Raw genomic sequence first — 22,265 nt, 5'->3', positions numbered from 1 at the left:
TCTAAAGGAGGGGATAGAAAATAAACATTTAGTACACTAACAAATGCAGAGTAGGCTTCAACAACAATTTGTCTGTTTGCATACCTTCAGTTGTCTGTACTTTTATAACACTCCCTCTCGCCACAGCAATCAGTTTGGCACATGATCAACCTGAATTATCACAGCAGAGTTAGTTACAATATATATCAGACAGTAAACATGATTAAGCCAATAGGCATAAAACACCTTACTCACCCTGGCACCAGCATTAAACAAGCATAAGTGCAAAGGCATAACACTCATAGTGCAGCCATCCCTACGGTGAGGCTCAGTAAAATCCACAGTGTTGGTTTAACTCTCAGCACTACACTACAGACCTGTAAAGGTCAATTTAGACCCCCAGTGGACCCCGGCCCGGACCCAATGTTGTTAAAATATTTAAAAAAAAGTTCAAAATTCCAGATTTCTTCCAGATAATTTGAAAATATCTCATCTACATGCTCACAGCACATTGCATTGCATGTTGTGAGCTTGTAGGTCTGATATTTCCTTTTTTGTACAGTACAGTACTGTACAGTACTGTACTGTACTGTACTGTACTGTACTGTACTGTACTGTACAGTACAAATGTTTCACATCTGTTATAGCACCACATATTTTTGCAAAACATATATTTTTATTACTCCTACTGAATTTGTCAAAACCTCACATAAATCATAAATGCAGCATCCGATTGTTTTTTGTCGCACAACACATTGCAAGCCAAAAACAGAAAATAAAAAAAAAGCATCATGATGAACTGAGGCTAATTACAATTACAAACTGAGACAGTCAGAAAGAAAGTCACCTTTATTTGATGGATATAAACAAGCTGGCCAACACTCAATAGTAATATTCTGATACAGCACATACAATAGCAAACTTGTGGGGCACTGAAGACAGCCTCCTAGGTTTTAAAAACAGCCAACATAGTACACAGTATCCATGCGTCATTCAAACCTTCATTCATTCACCCTTATTTTTTCTCAGGACATCCTGTGTTACAGTAGTTTACAGTAGTTTTTTTTCTCTTGTTGCATGTGTTCACAACATGTGCACGCACGCACGCACGCACGCACGCACGCACACTCACACACACTCACACACACACACACACACACACACACACACACACACACACACACACACACACACACACACACACACACACACACACACACAAACACACACACTACAGTAAATGTGTCACTCATACTGTACAACTACGCACGCACGCAAGCACACACATTTCACTCTTTTTTGTTTTATACATTTATACCAGCAACCCTGAAAACATGCTGCACTCTCATAAAACTGCACAGGCTGTCTACTAAGGGAATACAATAAGTGAGACACACCACTCTCAAACACAACATCACACCGTCACAATGCACGATGCAGATGCAATTGATGTATGAGGACTGATGGTTCATGGGAAATTAGCCCACGTTCACACAAGAAGTCATTCAGCATGCTGGACACTCACAGTTAACTTGTTCCTAAATCCTTACTGTACAGCTCAAAACATTTACTTATACAAATAGTACAGTCTCAAACTGGCATATTCAATAAGCTGAAACAATAACAAAAATAAACAGAACTTAAATACAAAAATGAATACAAAAGTAAAAACATAATATTGTTCTGTTAAACAAAAATGTTTCTGGCATTGGTCACAGTGATTTGTTTGATCCATAGATTTGCATTTTCAGCATCATACAATAAATTAAGAGCAATGTTTACCAAAAAAGAAAGAAAAAAAAAAAGTATGTCAGGCTTAGCATACTCCTGTTATTTACTATTTTCTGAAGGCCTTTGAAATTATTGGTGAATCTATTGGCCTTCACTTCAAATGTACTTCCACAGAGGCTGGTTTTAAGGCATATAGATACAAACATCCTGGGTGGCATTCACACCTTCTGTGGAGAGCCTCATTTTCATCTAGGATAGTTCTTACTCTAAAGGCCAGAAAACCAGCCCTAAAAGGTAAGATTATACCCCTCAAACTGTTTAGTGAAACAGCTGGGTTCTCACTCTGCATAGACAATTGGAGATTATCCTTTTATCGTCACTTTCAGTTGGCACATTATGTAAAAATCAGCATGCATGGGCACAATTGAAATGTCATGTTTTATACCATGTAAATCATAGAAGCTATCATGGTAGGAGAACCCCCTACTTCAAGTATTTAGTAGTTAAGGACCTGAAAACGGAGGATTCAAACTCCACCCCCTGATGGTAAAGTGAGAGGACTTTTGCTTCTCTGTCTGTCTGCATTGCCTTCCCCTTTCAAATCGTGACCTTTCTCTGAACATTTGTAAACACAAACACCAAATGATGTTGCACAATAATTGCAGATTGTTGTCCAATGAGAGGGTCTGTAAGGTTCCTGCCTCAAGAGAGACACAAAAAAGATGATGTAGGGATCACCATGGTCTGGATCCTATGATGATGGACACTTTCTTCAACAATCAACAGTGGCCATAATGAGGGACACACACACACACACGCACACGCACACGCACACGCACACGCACACGCACACACACACACACACACACACACACACACACACACACACACACACACACACACACACACACACACACACACACAGGCACCATGGGAGACGGGAAATAACAGTCTAATAAATGTTCCACTACACTGTAACAATGTAACGATGTCTGCTGATATCTATTTTATTCAACTGTCACGGTCATATACGGTATGTCACCACTTCTGCATACAACAAGACAACGACGACAACAAACACACAAAATTGAGAGCAGACGATGCATCCTGACAGAGTCACACAAACCTCCACTTTTTGATCTTACAAGTGATAGTCCTCACTCACAAGTGCATGCCTTTCTGTCTGCTATGTGCAGCAGAATTAATCTCATTGCTACTTTAGTGAGCTGCAAGGTTTAGAGGTATGTTTTTCACCTCCTGTTTCACTCTTGGTTGCCACAGGCCATGTGGTCTCAAATGAGTCCTAACAAATTTCTGCACACTAAGAAAGGAATGTACGGTAATATGTAATATTATTTATTTTTAGATTGGAGAACAGATCTATCTTTCCAATGGTCTGCTCTTCAGCCAGACAGGCAGGATAAATATATATTTATGTGTGTGTGTGTGTGTGTGTGTGTGTGTGTGTGTGTGTGTGTGTGTGTGTGTGTGTGTGTGTGTGTGTGTGTGTGTGCGTGCGTGCGTGCGTGCGTGCGTGCGTGCGTGCGTGCGTGCGTGCGTGCGTGCGTGCGTGCGTGCGTGCGTGCGTGCGTGCGTGTTTTAGACTGTCCAGAATTATCAGACAGGGAATGTTGCTTTAGTGCTAAGGGGTCTTCTTATAACATATAAATCTGAGGAATTTCAAGTCACTCAACACAATAAATAAAAGGTCATTCTAAACTCCAGCCAGATAGGAAAATAACAATCAATCAATCAATCAATCAATAAAGAAAACAAAAGAAAACAAACAAAATATATTTATCTAATATAGGTATCTATATGTATATATATATATATATATTATCTCCTCGGTTTGAAATAATCTTCGGACCACATATAGACACACCCTATAGATCTCTCTCTCTATATATGTATAATATCTGCATATCTATAATATTATATGTGTACAGTTTAATGAGGCACAGACCACCTTGTTGAGAACGATAAAACAAGTCACTATATTTCAGGGCAGGGGTCACACAGACTACTGCTGAAAAGGGAGAGGAACGTGAATTACAAGGGAGATATGGTGCAACATAGCGGCAGCCATTGAGTATTCAGTCTATTGACCTGGGTGTCAACAGACCAATGGTTCTCAAACTTTTACATTTCAAGGTCTCCCCTTAACTCTGACAGTATGCATGAAGAATATCAGCACCCTGTGGGTCTCAAAAGTGAACATTATTCAGAATGTCCCATTGAGAGATTATGCAAACATGCATTGCAGTTCTCCTTCAGTTGTTTATTAAGCCCAGTTGGGGATGAAAGCCCTGATTGAGTAAAATGACTCAAAGATGCTGTTGACAGGTCTTCTGACACCATGTTGTTGTTTCTGAGCACCAGCAGAAGCACCATTAGAAAAGATCCCTGCAACGGGGAGGAGGTGCAGAGGTGCATAGTCTTAGTCACTCAAAATGATCTGATTAATGTCAAGCAATTCATGCCACGACCACTGAGGTGAGGTTGGAGTTAGGTTGGCCATTCTGACTGGACAGTTCATTAACCTTTACGCCCTTAAATACCTTTTAATGGGTACAGGAAATAACGCGTCATTCACCTTGACATCTGCATAGATTTATTCACTGACTGCCTCTGATTATCAAGTGACGAAACACGAGGAGAGATTTGAATGTTAATTTCACAAGCCCCAGGAACAGGAGCATGCCCTGCTCAAGAAGCCAAACAAAATAAAATAAAATAAACTTTAGCCTTGCAGGCTATTATTCAGCTACAAACCTTTACAGACACAAACATAATGACAATGCCTGCCGAACTGTATTTGTACTGTATGTGTGGAACATGCTCCATAGAAGTATTAGCGGAAAACAAATCAGCACTACATAACATTTGGGAATTTACGTTTCTACAGGTAGGCCATTCTTTGGCACTTGAAATACAAGCTGTTGTGAAGAGTCGAGACGGTCAGGCAGAGGGAGAGGGGTCAGAACCAAATGGGCCATCAAGGTTTGGGTGGGGGACTGGAATGTAGCCATGGTGACAAAGCCAGACGAGGTGTGTGTGCTAACCAGAACCAGACCTTAGTGAAACAGCCAGAAAGACAGTCATGAGCAGGTCGTTGAGGTTGGAGTTAGTTATCTGTTTTTTAGTCAGAAGAGGGCCAATGGAAGGCCTAAAGAGGCGGAGCCAGTTAGGTTTCCAGTAGATGACAGACAGGTGAGCCGACCAGTGAGATCTCTGAGACAGAGACACAGAGTTGTGGTCTTTATCCACTGCCTCACTGGCCCTCAGGTCTATTGAAGGCCAGTCTTATCCAGTTGTCTGGTGGTTGTAGAGCAGTGGTTCTCATTGTGGGGTCCAGGGACCTCCAGGGGTCCTTGAGGGTGTTTAACCCTATATACAAAATAGCTGATCTAATGTAGATCGACTATTTTGAAAAGATCTTGCCAAAAATGTGAAATTATTTTTAAAACGTTTAACAACACAAATCCCGTATGGGGGTCCCTGTAAAAAAACATCTTCAGATGGGAGGCTGCGGCCACATAGAAATTAATTTGGGGGTCCTTGACATGAAAAAGATTGAGAGCCACTGTTGTATTGGACATGTTGGTCCTTAAGTCACCTAAAATGTATAAATAAAATAAAAACACATAATGAGTTTGTCTTATTGAACTGATTATGTTAAGATAAAGTGTCTCCTTATATCCTGAAATTACCTGACGAGCTGTCAAGTCTCCACGTGTGTCCTGTCCACTTTAGTGCTTTCCTCCTCTTCCCCAGAAAATAAATAAATAAATGAAGGCCCCCAACGTTGAATATGAAACATGATTGTGATAAAGGTTTGGTCTGGTCTGTATTTCAACATCATGGCATGGCTGTGCACTTCCAATAGTGACTGAATCATCTGTAAGGGCAAAAGATGAGGAATGGATGAAACAACAGAGAAAAGCAACACTTGATGAAGTGATACGACCATTCAGTTTGATACAAAAATAAAGAAAGAGGAAAATGAACAGCCGCTTCAGAGAGAGAAAGAATTGAGAACTGTAAAGTTGCAAAAGTCTGACATCTCACCCCTCAAAACAACATTAGAGCTTTGGTTGTCACAACGAAGATTATGCCCAAATGCCCTCTTCGTCATCCTATGGTAGACGATGACACAGGGCAATAGCAAGGGTTAGCATGAAGTGAAGAAAGCAGAAGTTACTGGGGTTAGGCACAGATCCAAAGACGTTACAGGCAGAGCAAGCAGAGTGAAAGATATTCAGAAAAATGTGAGCAAAAGGTTTAACCAAGTGTCAGTAAAGTATTGACGTTTTTACATGAAAGCCATGATTTTGCATCAAAAGATTCTTGAGAATGTGACCTCTGTTTTATCTGTCATTTGTCTGAGGACATCATGGAATATATTCATGTTGAATTAAAGGCGCTGTAAGTGATATTGTATTAAAATAGTTTTAGCACTCTATTCCCAGTTTGGGCCGCCAGTGCGCTTCCGGTCGGCAGCCACTCATTCACTGTGAACGCACGGTCGTGATTTTGTATACAGTTCAGTTCTTTAAACCACACTATTTCATTTGATTATGTGATGGCGTAGTTTTTCATAGTTTGTATTATTTGTGTTGCGATGTTGACAAGATGACATGAGGTAGAAACGTCAAATGGAGTGCCAAAATGTTTGTATTTTTCCAGTTTTTCATGTGTCTATGAGGTGGCAGTACTTCATTAGACACCCTGGAGTCGTTTTTATGTGCAATTATGTATTCCCTTTGTATTTAGGGTTTCTTCCTGGAGGATGAACCCTTGAAAGTCAAACGTGCCAATGAAAAAAACAGTAATATAGTGACATCACATTATCAGCCCCTCCCCTAACCCCTCCCCCTTTATCTTACAACTACAGCTGTGGGTGCGGCTTAAGTTCAGGTGGATCACCACCCATCACCACCCACCAGGCAAACCAGGCATACTTAATGAACTGGTGGGGGTGCCCACATAAAAACGACATTTTAACACATACTGTACAATTTAGATAACAATAAGAACTGATGATCATGTTTTAGGTTGGAAAGAAATCATGGCACTCCATCATTAAATCTCCTGTTAAAAATGGGAGTTCTTCCAGTTACACTGCTGTTTAACAGCTGGAGAAGAAGTAGGCAGAGAGACAGATAAAAAAGTCCGTCATTCCTACCGAGACAAGTGGACACACTGGATTGCAACAATGGAGGAGGAATCATCCCGTTTCACCCGTTGTTTACTCGAACTGCCGAGGTTTACCGTTAATGATGTGCGTAGCACTCAGATGTGTACTGAAAGTCTGAAACACCACAAAATAAACTTGAGAAAGGAGTTCAACTTGGCTGAGGCCCGCTGGCACTGCAGTGGTATATTGATGAACTGTACTGTCGCTTTTGGAAGGTGGTTTTTACTGCGTTGGAAGCCATGTGAAATAATATTAAATAAAGCTATGAAAAAGCGGTCTCTCCACCTACTTATTATTCAGCTGTGGAAGGATGCTATAGAGCACCGAAGTCTGACGTCACTTTCAGTAGAGGGCGTCAGTCCCCAGGTTCATGTATTTGTTTAGTTGCATTGAAATCACCATAGGAGGAGTTTTAGATTGATTCATATAAGAACTGTGTTTGAAAAATAAACATGTCATCCCGGCCGCTTCACTCACATGGATATGAAGAATCAACTGACTGAGAGAAAACGCTAATGTTACTGCTGCTGAATTAGTTAGATTTTCGCTAGAAGCAGACTGTATCATATATGAGTGACTGACTGTTGCAAACGATACAGAGACACCTCCCTGACAATAACGCCGAGACAGCTTGTTTATTTTTGGACCACAACGCTTATAGTAGACGATATTAAGATCACCCCATGTTATTCTCCATAGAGAAACTACTTCCGTGAACCAGGGGAATCGTCGGGATGAGCGAGTTACGTCAGGACTTCGGTGCTCTATACTCACACCAGTCCTTCTAGTGGTGCCGGTCCACGGCAGAATAATCTAATAGCCGAAATTTTTATTATATAGGACTCTTCAGGTTATGTGGCAAAACATCTCAAGTCACAATATCACATATATTATACTGTATAGAGACACATGGGGACTACAAATTTCACGCCCCCAAATGAGACAGCGGTCCCACTTCTGGACCGTTAGAATAGAATGTTGTACTACAGGCCAGCCCATAGAAGTCCATTGAAATTCAACTGCAGTTAGCCTACTTTTAAAATAATACGAAATGAACTGAAGACTATATTGATTTGAATAAAAATATGTTTCCAAATGTATGAAGTGTCTTTGTCAACATATATTGTTTTTTTCTCAATAGAGGATGTATTTCACATTTAATTTACCACTTGAATGAGTTACCCATAATGTTAACAGAGCAGAGGGGAGACGGCAGACAGAGAACCTGACGCTTTTAAGGGACGTCACTGCCTTTACGAGGCTACGAGCGCCGACTTTGAAGAGTGGAATTCTCAATAATAAATCCCGATCCCGACTGACTTTGTTCATTCATGTCTATATTTTGAACATGTATGTCATTGGCATACAGTATGCTCTACCTACTGCGGAGCTCCGGCGGTGTGTTTTACCGTTGTCAACTTGTTGTAGGCTATAAACTATAATTAACTTGGCTGAATAGTTGAGAAAATAACCCAGCTAAATGGAGGAGTGGCATATCCTGACATTTTCAACTACCTAGTGAATTCTCCAGATGAGTATTAATAATTACTCTTGCAAGATGCTGTTTAGATAATTTTCCACAAATACATAACACAACAAATATATCTGGTTATTGAAAACCTCAAGGGATGCGACCGTGACGTATATAGTATACCGTGCGACCCCTTTAACTTGAGATTTACAATGCTAGCACTTTTGAATCTCTGATGGAGTATATTATAGTACATTGTGGGTTGGAAGGTATGTGACATTGAAAAGGACAAATCAAACATATGGGAAACTTTATTAGAACACAAAAAAAATCGCTACAACCTTGCAGTAATGGAACAGTGAAATTAGGGTATTTCATGATGCCTCTCATAGGGATTGCATTGACAGCTGCAGTACACCGTTGAAACGGACCAGAAGTGGTCTCATTTGGGGGTGTGAAATTTGTAGTCCCATAGGCTAGTCACACAAGCAATCACATTCTGATGAGTGCTAAGAACAATCAGGATCAGCTGTCTCACATTCCTGGGTCATTAGGGTTGTACCTATCTTGAATAACAAATGAAAGACTATGGAAGATTAAGTCCTTTCTTGTCACTATGCCAAATAAACCTATTAAATACATTTATAGAACCTCACAGTGAAAATAATACAATGAGTTCAAAACAATACAATACGATCACAAATATATGTAAAGGAATAAGCTGCCATGTCCTGGGCTGATGGACTTTTTCCTCTGAAGGGTGTCTCCAGCTGTTATAGTATACACAGGGCTCAGGCACATCTTCGCGCACAGCCGTGTCAGAAGAACCTGACGGCCGACGTCAACCCCGGCTTTTTAGACAGCTGGTGGATGGAAAAGAAGCTCCACCTCCACGGCTGACTGACGCGGAGGAGAGCGTTTCCGGGAATCTATCCGTCGCGTCAGTCAGCCGTGGAGGTGGAGCTTCTTTTCCATCCACTAGCTGTCTAAAAAGCCGGGGTTGGCGTCGGGCGTCAGGTTCTTCTGACGTGACTGTGCGCGTAGGTGTGCCTGCGGGGACAGCAGTGTAACAAACTGTGTTGCCAGATTGTGTGAGAGAAATAAGCAACCAGGTCTATGAAAAGAAGCCACTCCACAAATGAGCTACTATACACTTATATTTATACTCTAGGGCCCTCATTTATCAATTGAGTGTAAAATCTGCCACAGATTCGAGTATAGGTTTCGTAGTACACCCACGTCGCCACGGCATTTATAAAGTGATCGCAAACAGCTGATCCTTCCTTAATTTCGTTCCGACGTTAATAAATGTGAAATCTGAAATCTATCTGGCACGCCCTATGAAATCAAGCCTCGCCCTCGTTTTTGCGACATGAACAACTGCAGTACGACCTTGGAAACCAGTTACATGAGTCAAGTCAAGCCTTCCTTGCCTTGCTGACCGCCTCGCCCTCTCATACACACACACACACAGATGCACGCACGCACATGCAACGCCAACTTGCAAGCAACTGTCACTGTGTTAGTTGTATATGCAATTATTAAAATGTTTATTCATTTAATATACAACAAGATTAGTGAACGAAAACCTGAACCTGTGATTATGTGAAGCATTCATTAAATAACATTGCTCACGACGTCATTGGAATGAGATTGGTTAGGACACGCACAGCCCGTGACAAATGCTGTTTTCCTCCGCTCCTGTTCTGTCTGTCTCTGTCACTGACCTGCATGCACGTTTATGACATTACTCACTGTATATTAGATTGTCTCCCTGCGCAGCCTAAAGTTTAGGAAGTGAAGTTGGCACCCTGTGATTTAACATATGACAAAAAAAATAAGAAGCGGTCCCCACTTTGCGCTGCCTCGACACTGTCGGCGCATGTCACATTTATTGGCATTCGAGCGCGTCGGGTTTATCCTTAATTAAAATGACGAGACGTAACGCGAGAAAGACATGGCTGTAGATTGCAGTTGCCGTTGGTTGGTAGACTTGACTATAGCTGCATAGGCTCGGTCCCAGGCTTACTTATCTGCGAAAAGAAAATCTAAAGCTGCAGCACTGCAAATCCCTCTCGATCCAGTCATGGAATTAAGTTAGGGGGGGGGGGGGGGTCGGGGGGGCTACCGGTATGCGCTCTTGCAAAACACTATTTAAATGGCTTAAAGCATTGTTTTTAATTGCGCGATTTTAATAAGCTTGCACACTTGGTAATATCCTACCAATTTCATACGACATGACTTTACAAAATTATTTTTTTTCACATGTAGGCTATTATTAGTTTTATACATTTTAGGAGTGAAAACATATGTTTAGATGCCTGTGACAGCCTCTCAGCTGGTCAAACAATGCTGCTCCGCTGTTCTACGACAGAGGACAAAGCGTACGACAGCTCCCGACCAGACGTGAGTTTTGAACTTTGTCAAGTTAAATTTCAAGCTTTGGCGGAAATGGTAAATGCCGAAAATGTCGGCAATTTCGGCGTGCACCCATATTTTGGCGTACGCACAGTTGATAAATGAGGGCCTAGGACTATACATCTGTAGCTACTTTAGAATATCAGATCTACAAGCTCACAATGCGTCGTTGTGAGCTTGTAGATCTGATATTTTCCTAAATAGTTTTTGTTTTATACAATATATATAAAAATAAAAACCTGGCACAAAACATTCTTCAGATGCGGGTCCTTGTGCACAGATTCATGGGGTTCACATAATCAAATGAAATTAACTTTATTCCTACAAAATCACGACCGTACGTTCACAGTGAATGAGTGGCTGCCGACCGGAAGCGCACTGGTGGCCCAAACTGAACCAAGGTATATGAAATGGAGGTAAGGTCACCAACGTCATTTTCGCTATCACGCAATTCCAGACGGCAGATTCGCCGCACCATGGGAGCCAAAGAGCCAAACTGCACCCGGAAGTTGGGCAGAATGCACTGGAGTCAATGAGAGCTCAGTGACCGGCTCATGAACAAACACTATTTCTGAATGAGATCTTTTGTAAAGTAATCGCTTCTGGCAAATAACAGAAGACATATAACACATTATTGTCTGCTGTGTTGCTTTTCGATGTGTACACTGTGTAATTTTATAGAGGTATCTAAAGAGCAAAAAGTATGTTTCTGAACATGCCAAGTATCGCAAGACTGTCCACCGTTTCCTGTCTGACAGCCAAATCTCGCGATACCCCCGGAACAGAAACGATACCTGCTGCTGTTTAAATCCTCAAATAAAATGATGTACTGTGCACTCTGTGCACATCGAAAAGCAAGTGATTAGAACACAAACTGTGATATGTCTTCTTTTATATGCCTGAACTGATTATATGACACAGGTCTCAATGGTTCATATAATGTTTGTTATGAGCTGGTCAAGCTTGCTCCATTCACTGCTTTGTATTCTTCTAACTTCCGTTGCGAGATTTGGCTCCCATGAAAGTGTCATGGTGCAGCACCAGTGACCATGACACTTCCTTCTCTAAGCTTCCTTGAACTGAAGTGATGAAGTGTTGGCTGCATATAGCCCATTGGAAGTGATGAAACAAATTAAAGCTGATAAATGGGTTCTCTCTCCTGATTTGATTAAATTGGTGTCCCACCTGGAAAATATATTTGACCAAATAGGAGGAAAAAAATGCCAATAAGCCAGAACATTACAGTGCTAGCTTGTAATTCTGGTGACTAGTTTCCATAGTTGCTGACAGTGTTTACAACATAGATGAGATGGTTGTGAGCCAAAGGCCTTATAATAACAACATCAAAAAGATATCAAGAACATTTCCCTATAGAGCACCGAAGTCTGACGTCAATATCGATAGAGGTCGCAAGTCCACAGAGACACTTTGTTTATTTTTGGACCACAATGCTTATATGAGATGATTTTAAGATGACCCCATAGAGAAATTACTTCCGTGAACCAGGGGATGAGTGAGTGACGTCAGGACTTCGGCGCTCTATAGAGATGCTATATCTATGACAGAAGCAGCTATATGACAGACGTTAAGCTGTTTACATTCTAAGCATCTGTTTCTCCCTATGAGAAACAGCCACAGTGTCAAGAGGAAAGTCTCACCTGGTCTGGGGCAGGGCGGTGACCAGCATGGGGAGGTCCTCGGGCCGGCCCTCCGCGATGGTGCGGAGGCGGGTGGCGTGGATGCTGGGAGTGAGGCGGGCCGGCGTGTTGAGGGTGATGGGGGTGCGGAGGATGCGGAGGATGGGGATGCTGTGGGTGGGGTCCTTGCTGGGGATGCTGGGTATGCGGATGCTGCTGTGGCGGCGGTCCGTGGGGGTGCTGCTGCTGTGGGTGCTGCTGCTGTGGGTGTTGCTGCGTTGGGTGCTGCTGCTGTGGGGGCGGTCCGTGGGGGTGCTGCTGTGGGTGCTGCTGCGTTGGGTGCTGCTGCGTTGGGTGCTGCTGCGTTGGGTGTTGCTGCGTTGGGTGCTGCTGTGGTGGATGCTGCTGAGTTGGGTGCTGCTGCGGTGGGTGCTGTTGCGGGTGGGGGTGTTGGGACTGCGGGGGCCGTGGGTGCTGCTGCTGCTGCTGGGGCGGAGGCTGAGGGTGCTGAGGGTGCTGCGGGTGAGGGTACTGCTGCTGGGTCTGCTGCGGGTGCGGGTGCTGAGGGGGAGCCTGGGGGTGTTGCGCATGTGGTGCGTGCGGGTACGGAGCCTGCTGGGCGTGTGGTGGGTGGGGATACTGCGGCTGTGGCTGAGGGTGCGGGGGTTGAGGCTGGGGGTGGTGGGGGCCGTGCGGGTGATAGTTCTCGTCTTCGTAGTTGTCGGCTATCAGCTTCATTCTGCTCTGTGTCTGCGGGATTAAAAGAGGTGCTGTTGATTGCAAAGATGCAGGATAAAGGCAGCGTCGTTCACGATCAGTGGTTCTCCAATATAACCTTGTATACCAGTGGTTCTCAAAGTGGGGTCAGGGACTCCCAGGGGTCCTTGAGGGGGCTTCAGGGTGTCCCTAGCTAAGTTCATATAGATTCTAAATCAGTTTAACTACTTTGGCCAAATACAATTTAATTTAGTCCTGCACACTCTCTTCACTTCACACAGCAGTAGTTTATTAGGCTACATTTCGGTATATTATGACCTTCATCAAGGCAACTTGCCATGAAAATGTTTGAGAAACACTGTTGAATACACAACAGCTGGCAGGTAAATTTAGTTAATTAGTTAATTTAGCTAATTCAATATGGGTGTCTTCTTGCACAGAGTGCAGGACGAACCTGCTGTTTAAGCTGGTGCATCAGTCTGTCTTTTTCTCTCTTGAGGGCCAACACCTCCTCTTGGGACTTCTTCTTATTGGAGCCAGAGAGCTCCAGCAGAGCGATGTTAGCATCCTTCTCACTAATGGCCGCCAGGAGAGCTTGTTGTCTGAGGAGGATACAAGAAACAACATTATGACGACATAATCATTAATTTCGCGGTCAAATTTCGCGGTCAAAAGCAGTGGTGCAGCAAAGTACTCAGACTCAGTACTTGAGTGCTGGATTACAAGTTCTAGAATGGCTGTGGTAAATACAAAGCCATAGATCTCTCCTATAGAGCACCGAAGTCTGACGTAATTTACACATCCTACCTGGTTCACAGATCTTTTCCCCCATTCTGAATTCCAATAGACCTTTTCGTGTGAAATAAGAACTGTGTTCCAAAAATATCAAATTATCCCAGCGGTTTGACTCATGGATATGAAGCATCAACTGACGGCGAGAAAACACCCTTTACGTCTGTGTGTGGGTTTTACAAATATTGAACCAATGAAAAGTATAAAAAAGGGCTTTTGAATAAACCTCCTATCTCCATTGGATCCTCAAACTGTCGGTCCAAACACCCAACTCCAACTTTAGAGATTAGAATGACGAAGTCAGACGGAAAAAAACTTCACATGAATGGTCAAAACCTTTTAACTCCACTTGAGCTGTATTTGGGTAAAGTGTTGATAATATATTAAGGAAGGACACATTCAAGTATTGACAATGTATAAAGTCACCATACCAACTTTGATGAGGCAGTAGCCTATGTTTTTTTGTTTCTTTGTTTTTCAAAGTAAAAAATAATTGTCTTTGAAGTGGAGTGAAAGTATCCCAAAAATACTTAAGAACATTAGTCAAGAAAATGCACTTCTGATAGTAGTAGACAGTATTCCTTTCCTAGAAAAAAATACATTAACCGACTATACGACCAGTGATGGAGAGAGAAGTCGGCACAAAAGCAATGGTGTTTTGTCAGATGTCGGCACTAACTTCATTTCCAGGATCTCCTCCAGCTGTTTCCTGCGTTCCTGTCTCATGTTGGTCAGATGTCCATCCCTCTCCTGTAGAGACTGTTGGGTTGATGAGAGCCGCTGCTTGGTCGCATCCAACTCCTGTCTGGTCCTTTCTAGAGTGTTCATTAGCTCTTCCAACTGACACACACACACACACACACACACACACACACACACACACACACACACACACACACACACACACACACACACACACACACACACACACACACACACACACACACACACACACACACACACACACACACACACACACACACACACACACACTCACACACACACACACACACACACACACGTTTTGTTACGTTCAAACCTGACGATATATATTTGTTTCCAGTCACTTCAATCGCTTTACTTTGGTTGCGCAGGTCAGCGTTAAAAATAAGTCCCTTCGCTCGAGTCACGCGCCCATTGGCTGTAGACACAGTAATTTATCTTTGGAAGAGTGGAACAGGCGACCGTTCGCAACGCGCCTGTTTGCGCAGTTTCTCGTCTTTGCATTGACTTTGTATGTAATCGCACCGCTCTAACTATTCAGGTCTGAACGCAAATGTACTTTATGTATGTTAAAGAAAGATTTGTGCAGCCCACAAAAACAACACTTCTCACCATAAGCACTAAGCAGCAACATAATTTGCAAGAGAAACCTGCACCTTTAAATGGTCCACAGTGCCATCTTTACGAGGATCTTGCCCCATGCCTTTCTTGTCTGCTTGGGGTCCAAGTTTAATGTTTGGACCCTTCTTAGGTTGGTCTTTGCCTCCTTGTCTGAAAACCACAAACGAATAGAGCATCACACATCAAAGGAGTCATTTAATTGAATCTGACATCCGCTAGCCTTAATCGGTTAGCAAAAAAGAAAAGAAAAGTGAGAGCTTGGAGACAGTTGTTACCAAAGGTGATTAAATTCAATACTGAATTTGCACATACTGTAAGTAAACAAAAACAAATTATTTAAAAGGACATCTCACGATGTCAACGGGACAAATTCACAACGTTTTAGTCACGGATTAATCATTTACCACAGTTTCTCATTGGTGTGTTAGAGGACCTTGTTGAGATGACTCACATGCCCCACAGTTATGCCTAATTTCCTATGCCGAAAATAGTCGATCTACAAGGTCACAGTGTGCTGCAAATTGGTGTGAGCTTGAACTCGTTGCAACTCATTGTAAGCATGTAGATCAGCTATTTTTTGTGCTATTTATGGTGCAAAATATAAATCAGGCATTAGAATGAGGGTGGCAGTGTGCGTCAGGTGCCAGGTGGCAGTGTGGCGAGGGGGCAGGGAATCATGCCAAGAGGGACGTCACTTACCGGCTGGGAGCTAGACTGCAGGCAGGCAGAGGAAGAGGAGAGGAGGGGGAGACAGGATACAAGAGGAGATAGAGAGTCAAAGACATTAGACGTTCGCAATAAAACGAAACAGGGCCCAGAGAAGACCAAGGTGCACGGTGAAACCCTCAGTGCCAAACAGACCCAAATTGACCCAAAATGGTCCGTTTGGATCTGTTTTTCACACTCTCAGAGTCATTGAGTCACTGAGGATTTTACTGTGATGTGCTCATCCACAAACAATGTGGGCGAGTAGTTCAAAGGCACTAACACACAAAATCCTCAGCGTCAGTTTAACTCTATAAGAGTCAGAGTGTACAAAATAAATTGACCTATATACTGTAAGCGGTCGTCCACTTTTTTTTACACTCCCGGAGTTCAATGAACATGGGACGTTTGCTGTGTGCAACGGCGGCTGCCTCGCAGCCGGACAGAGCTACTACAGGGTGCAGAACTGCAGATAGTACAATGTGCATCTGCCGCCAAGGCCTGGGAGTGGCAGACATGCAGTCGGACAGGGAGAAATCAGCCGTGTGTGGAAAAGAGGAAGAAGTAGGTTGGAGCATCGAGCAAGAGATTAAGGACAGCTATGCAAACAGCAAGACGGTTGTCTGGGTCAGGTGAGTAAAGAGGGTGAGTGCATGGTACAAAGAGGTTCAGTTGCAGACAGACAGCAAGACGGTTGTCTGGGTCAGGTGAGTAAGGACAGGAGGGTGAGTGTGAGTGGTACAGTATAGAGGTTCAGTTTTGTCAGAGAAGAGGACAGCTGATATGATACATCTCAGGCTAACCGGTGGTCTACTACAGCAAGTAGATCAAAGGATTGGCACACTCAACTCACAAAACTTAGATTAATACCAGTTGCAGATCCTTAAACATAACATACGCAATTAACATCCAAGCTTGGAAACATACTGTGAGCGAATGTGTTTCTACCTATACTACAGCACCATGTAAGACCTGCAGCATGACAACTTAATTCATGCAGGCCTACCACACTGTTAGTATGTGGTAGAGCAAGCTAGGCAGAGCAGGATGGACTGGACTGGGGATGTGGAAAGGGTAAGGAAAGGGGAGCAGGGAAGGAGCAGACATTGGAAAACGTCATCAGAGAATAAAGCGATAATTTGGTGATGTAATTGAGAGGGAATTGAGTGGTGAGTGAGGTTAAAAGGAGATTTTATGGGTGAAGACAGGCAGATACAGTAGGTGTCTGGTATATAAGCAGGGGAGATACATGCTGATGACAGGAGAAAGTCTCAGCTCTAATAATGACAGAACCTTCAGCTATATAAAACAGCCAACACACACACACACACACACACACACACACACACACAAAAAAAACACAGAATAAGGTATATAATGTGTGTGCATGTGTGTGTACAATGGAATACATGTATTGAGTGTGTTAAAGGTATATTCAGTGATTTCACTCAAAAAACCTTAGGTTTCGTTTTTGGCTGTGGGACCCAGCCTTTCGTCCAATCAGGATAGAGAGTCAAAAACGAAACCTAATGTTTTTTGACCCCCAGGGGTTAACTGGGGACAGGGAGGAACTCCTTATATGGCCAGCACACTCTATAGTAGGGAGGATTATCACAACAAAACAAAAAAATAAGTGATATTTGAATTAAGTGAAATCACTGAATATACCTTTAAGGTGAAAGGGAAACAGACAGGTTGTAAAATCACACCAATTAAATCAAATAATTTAACCTGACAATGTATTTTGTTTAGTTTTTTTCTCTCTATTTGTGTATTTGTATTGTATATTGTCAATGTTACCTGACTAGTGACTACAGATGTTAATTAGCATTCTATCCAACACAGCAATATGTGAATTATAACTGCAATCTAACTTAACAATCTAACTTTGGTTACCATGGATATTGTGCAATTTGTTTGCCGACATTCTTTTCTATGATGACTATCTAGAATGCTTGGTGTGATTTACAGCCTTGTGTGAAAGCACGATGATGCAACATCAGGCCACAACCACAGGGCAGTGAGGGCACAATAACACTGGCAAGGAGTCAAAGTAATACATTACAGTCACAATATATGCCTAAATAAATGGACATATATTGCCGAATTTAGACTTCATACTTGACAATGATTGTTGCATAGATGATGCAAAACCTTCTGCATCATGTTGTTATATGATGTTATATTAAAAAATTAATATAACATCATCACAAACATCATATGCAATTTATATTCAATTTATATATGCAATTTATAGTTTTCTCATCAATGCAGAGATTGATGTGTGCAGCCATGCAATTTAGAAACAGAAAATAGCCACATGCACAATCACACACATGAGCAAAAAGACACTGAGGGACTACCACTTGCAGCACTAACATAACAGACCCACCTTTGCACATTCCCATACAACTGAAATAACACAAAGGAATGCATAATATTCGCACAGCAATTACATGGATCTTGAGATCTTTCTATCACGTGGATGGGCAAGGAAAGTGATAGTAGACATGCTTCATAGTAGAGAGAGCCCATCACTCTGATATAAAGATCTGTGGATCCGTCAGACAGCAGGCAGACCCATGCACACAGATGAAACCAGAGGCAGGTGCAGCGGTCACAGTCGCAGACGTGGACCACGCAGCCGAGCTTAAGTGCCAGGGCAGAGCACTCACTTTCCCAGGAAATCCCACACCATGCCCCCTATCTGCGGGGGGGCAGCGGTCACAGGGGGGGCGGGGTCAGGGGGGGCTCTGCCACCGGGACGAGGGGCGGGGCGAGGGGCAGGGGGAGGGGGACTGGTGGCAGGGGCACAACAAGGTGTGAGAGAAGGAAGGCACGAGTAGAGACAGAGAGGTGTGAGGGAGAAAGAATGAGAAACAAAAAACAGAGAAAGAAAAGTGAAAAATAGGATTGAGAATCATCAGAAATTAGGGCAGAAGAGGGTGGAGAGGGGGCAATAAGGACAGATAGGTGAGGAATGCAAGATAAATGAAGGAAGAGGACAGAGTAGAGTAGGTAAAGATGGCAAAAGAAGAACAAAATCACTCAGTTATCCAGACACTACAGATAGTTAACATGACACTGAAATGAAAATAATGTCCAGAGACAGGGCAGGGGTAGGGACAATGGGACATTGACAATGTCCACTGGCAGCTAGGGCAGGAATACTATAGGGCAGGAGACGGTGCACATGTGTGAATCAGATGGAATATATTCTAACCAATCTCTACTTCAGTATCTCTCAGGTGTTTTCAATAACTGTTACCCACACTGCAAATCATCCAAACGTTTGGCCAGTTGGCTCTGACGTGGACAAACATTGTGTATGGGTTGTACTGCATGTCCTGGCGTGACCAGACTCATTTCACTCTTGCAGATTGGTCTGGTTTCCATGGGAGGGCACTGTCATCTTTATGGATGTAGTTTATGGATGTAGAGATGGGCAAAATACATTGAAAATGTATTTTGATACAAAATACAAATACTGGGTCAAAAAATGTATCTAAATACAAAATACAAAATACATCTTCCATCCCAGCGAAATACAAATTACAAAATACAAAAAAGTATTTCAAATACTGCCCATCTCGTGGACATTTTCAATTCAACCCAATCAGGACTGATACACTGTAATTATGCTGTGCCCTTACAGAAGTGCTTGAGTTGGATTGATTAGTAAACATTGCTAGTCACCACAACTAATACATTATGACAATATTTACATAAACACCCAGTTTGAAGTTTATCCAAATGCATATCAAATATTATCCATTGAAAGGCTGAATGTATCAACACGTGATGTGACACTGGTGCACACGACGAACATGACAAGCTCAGAGGCAATTAACCAATTAAGCCCTATCAAACCATCAAACAAAATAAATTATGTTCAATGTTTTTCGAAACCTACAGGCTACAGTATAACGGCACACCCAAAACAGGCATGCCAGGTTGGAAGTGGTAAAAGCGTATGAAGCATACAGTAAGAGACTTTCAAGATGACGTGATCCATGAAGGGATCTTTGGAGCTCTAGGATGATAGATGACAACCGTCTGATAACAGTGACAATAATCTACCTTCACATAGTTAACAATTGTTAGCAAAGGCAATCCTTCATCATTTTACTTGTGGATATAACAATAATACAGTACACTGTGAGTGTAGCACTTTTTGAACATACAGTACAACATACTGGAAACAAATCCATAAAATCCTCTTGATATTGTATACATTTGTTACCTTTCCAGCTCGGCAATCTTCTTGTCCTTGTCGTTCTTCTCTGTTTCTACCTCCCTCAGGATGTCCAGGAGTCTCTCGAGCTCCGTCTGGGCCTTGCCAGCTTCATCCTTGTAGTAGGAAACCTCCTTCTCCAGGAGTTTGACCCGGTCCACATACTCCGGGTTCCCCCTCGGCATTGTCTGCTGCTCCCCCTCATGAGCCTTCTGCAACAATGGCACGCACGCGCACACGCACGCACATGCGCACGCGCACGCGCACGCACACGCACACACACACGCACACGCACACGCACACACACACACACACACACACACACACACACACACACACACACACACACACACACACACACACACACACACACACACACAGACAGAGAGAATTATGCTACCAGTAACCAGTAGCCTATCCGACTTGCGTGGCAGATACAGTGAAGCCCTATTTCTACTTTGTCATACGTCCTTGTCACTCCCCCAAAATAACATCATTTTCAGTGAGCGACATGGTCGTATGGCGAAGTAAATGAGCCATAACACAGTTACTGGCACAGGAAGAGACGCATACATTCCAGTCAGCCAGAGAATTTACTAGCTACACTTCCCTTCCTCTCTGAATGAATAAAAGGCTTTTGGACAAGGGCATCATTACTGGTACTGCTTCATTTAGCGCTAACAAAGCTATTACCGCGCTCTGTTTGTCTGCCAGTCACTTGGCACACATGTGTGCAAAATATCTGTGTGTCCACACTGTACATGTATGTATGTATATTGTGTTTGTTTTCTTATACTTGAGTTGATACGTGAGTTTTAAACCGCAGGACATTTTGGGCAATTGAGAACGCTTTTTTAATCTTTTGTGTGTGCATGCGTGTGCATGTATTTGTGTTTGTCAGGTCAAACTACAATATGTTATAATATTCTTTACAATGAGATGTGTGGCAGTAGATGGTTCAAATCATCCTGTTCTCCTGGACTGTCCCATCAGAGCACCACTAGCCACTACGGACTAATCACAATTCTCTTCTATAAATGAACAGTATAATTCAGGGGTGGATGCCCGGAACTGTACAGTATATCACTCTAGAAATGACACCCAACCACACACAATCACAAGGTTGCACAAGAGTCAATACTGAATCAAGGGAAAGAAGTTCACAAAACAGCATAGTGATCAACAACCACTGCTGGGATCTCACCTACATTCACCACATACAGTAAGAACAACAACAATGATGCAGTGCAACAGTGACACTGAGACATGCATCAAGGTAGAACACGTCATGCAAGCCCCACAAAGCTGCACAATCTTTGCAATGGCCAGTCCAAGAACAGAGAGAACAGAAGCAATAGAATCCAAGTCAATCAGTAGGCAGTCACTAAAGTATATACACAATAAAATCCTTAGTGATAATTAAATGCAAATAGAACTAAATGGACCCTATTTGTACTCTCTTCGGATCCTTACCGGTTCCATTGGTTCCATTTGTAAGCTCTTCAGAGCTGAAATAACACTATGGATTTTACTGTGTAATGCCATATTTCAAGCATGAGGAGAGAGGCTGTCATTTGATTGACCGCACAGCGCACAGTATTTTTTCCAAATGAATAGATTTGTTTGATGTTGTCAGTAGACTATGAACAGTCAGTCACACAACATTTGAAGCCTACTAATCAATAAGTCAACGCAAAAGAGAGAAAAGTTGATAACGGACCAAACTCATAGATAAACCATTTGGTTTATATATGAGTTTGGTCAGTTTTCACCTTTTCTCTACACTTTCTAAAAAGTTATCTGTAGTCATGAACGTCTCTTTATCGTAAAAAAACGGTTGAAGTGCACACGGTAGAGTGAAATGCACAGAATTCAGGGCGTAACACAAAGCTCGAGGAATAATAAAACAGTGCCACAGTCCACATGCATCTAAACTCGGTTAGTGAAGGCAGAACTCGTGGAGTCGACTGTGCGTGATCACCCAATAGCACGTTCAAAAGGTTAACAGTGTCCTCATGCTTTCAATATGTGCTTCCG

General features: G+C 42.7%; 1 protein-coding gene across 5 annotated transcripts in view; it reads right to left on the bottom strand.

The window, feature by feature from the left end:
* Window positions 1-819: 819 nt before the first annotated feature.
* Window positions 820-22,265, bottom strand: part of erc2 (ELKS/RAB6-interacting/CAST family member 2) — a 59,595-nt gene continuing 38,149 nt past the window's right edge. For 3 of the 5 annotated variants that reach the window (XM_083772122.1, XM_083772123.1, XM_083772124.1), the window contains 8 exons: window positions 20,238-20,440; window positions 18,670-18,792; window positions 15,989-16,003; window positions 15,325-15,439; window positions 14,625-14,785; window positions 13,608-13,755; window positions 12,458-13,186; window positions 820-5,611 (listed from right to left, as the gene is read on the bottom strand). In XM_083772122.1, the coding sequence (XP_083628248.1) occupies window positions 5,435-5,611; window positions 12,458-13,186; window positions 13,608-13,755; window positions 14,625-14,785; window positions 15,325-15,439; window positions 15,989-16,003; window positions 18,670-18,792; window positions 20,238-20,440 (1,671 nt within the window). In that variant the 3' untranslated portion in view covers window positions 820-5,434. Of the gene's footprint in view, window positions 5,612-5,781; window positions 5,850-12,457; window positions 13,187-13,607; window positions 13,756-14,624; window positions 14,786-15,324; window positions 15,440-15,988; window positions 16,004-18,669; window positions 18,793-20,237; window positions 20,441-22,265 lie in introns of all 5 variants that reach the window. The other 2 variants (XM_083772125.1, XM_083772126.1) reach the window with 1 other exon arrangement.

Source organism: Protomyctophum parallelum (genome assembly GCF_964188405.1).
Source record: "Protomyctophum parallelum genome assembly, chromosome: 8".
In the NCBI taxonomy this organism is placed as follows: Eukaryota; Metazoa; Chordata; class Actinopteri; order Myctophiformes; family Myctophidae; genus Protomyctophum; species Protomyctophum parallelum.
This window is presented reverse-complemented; position numbering and strand designations above follow the sequence as displayed.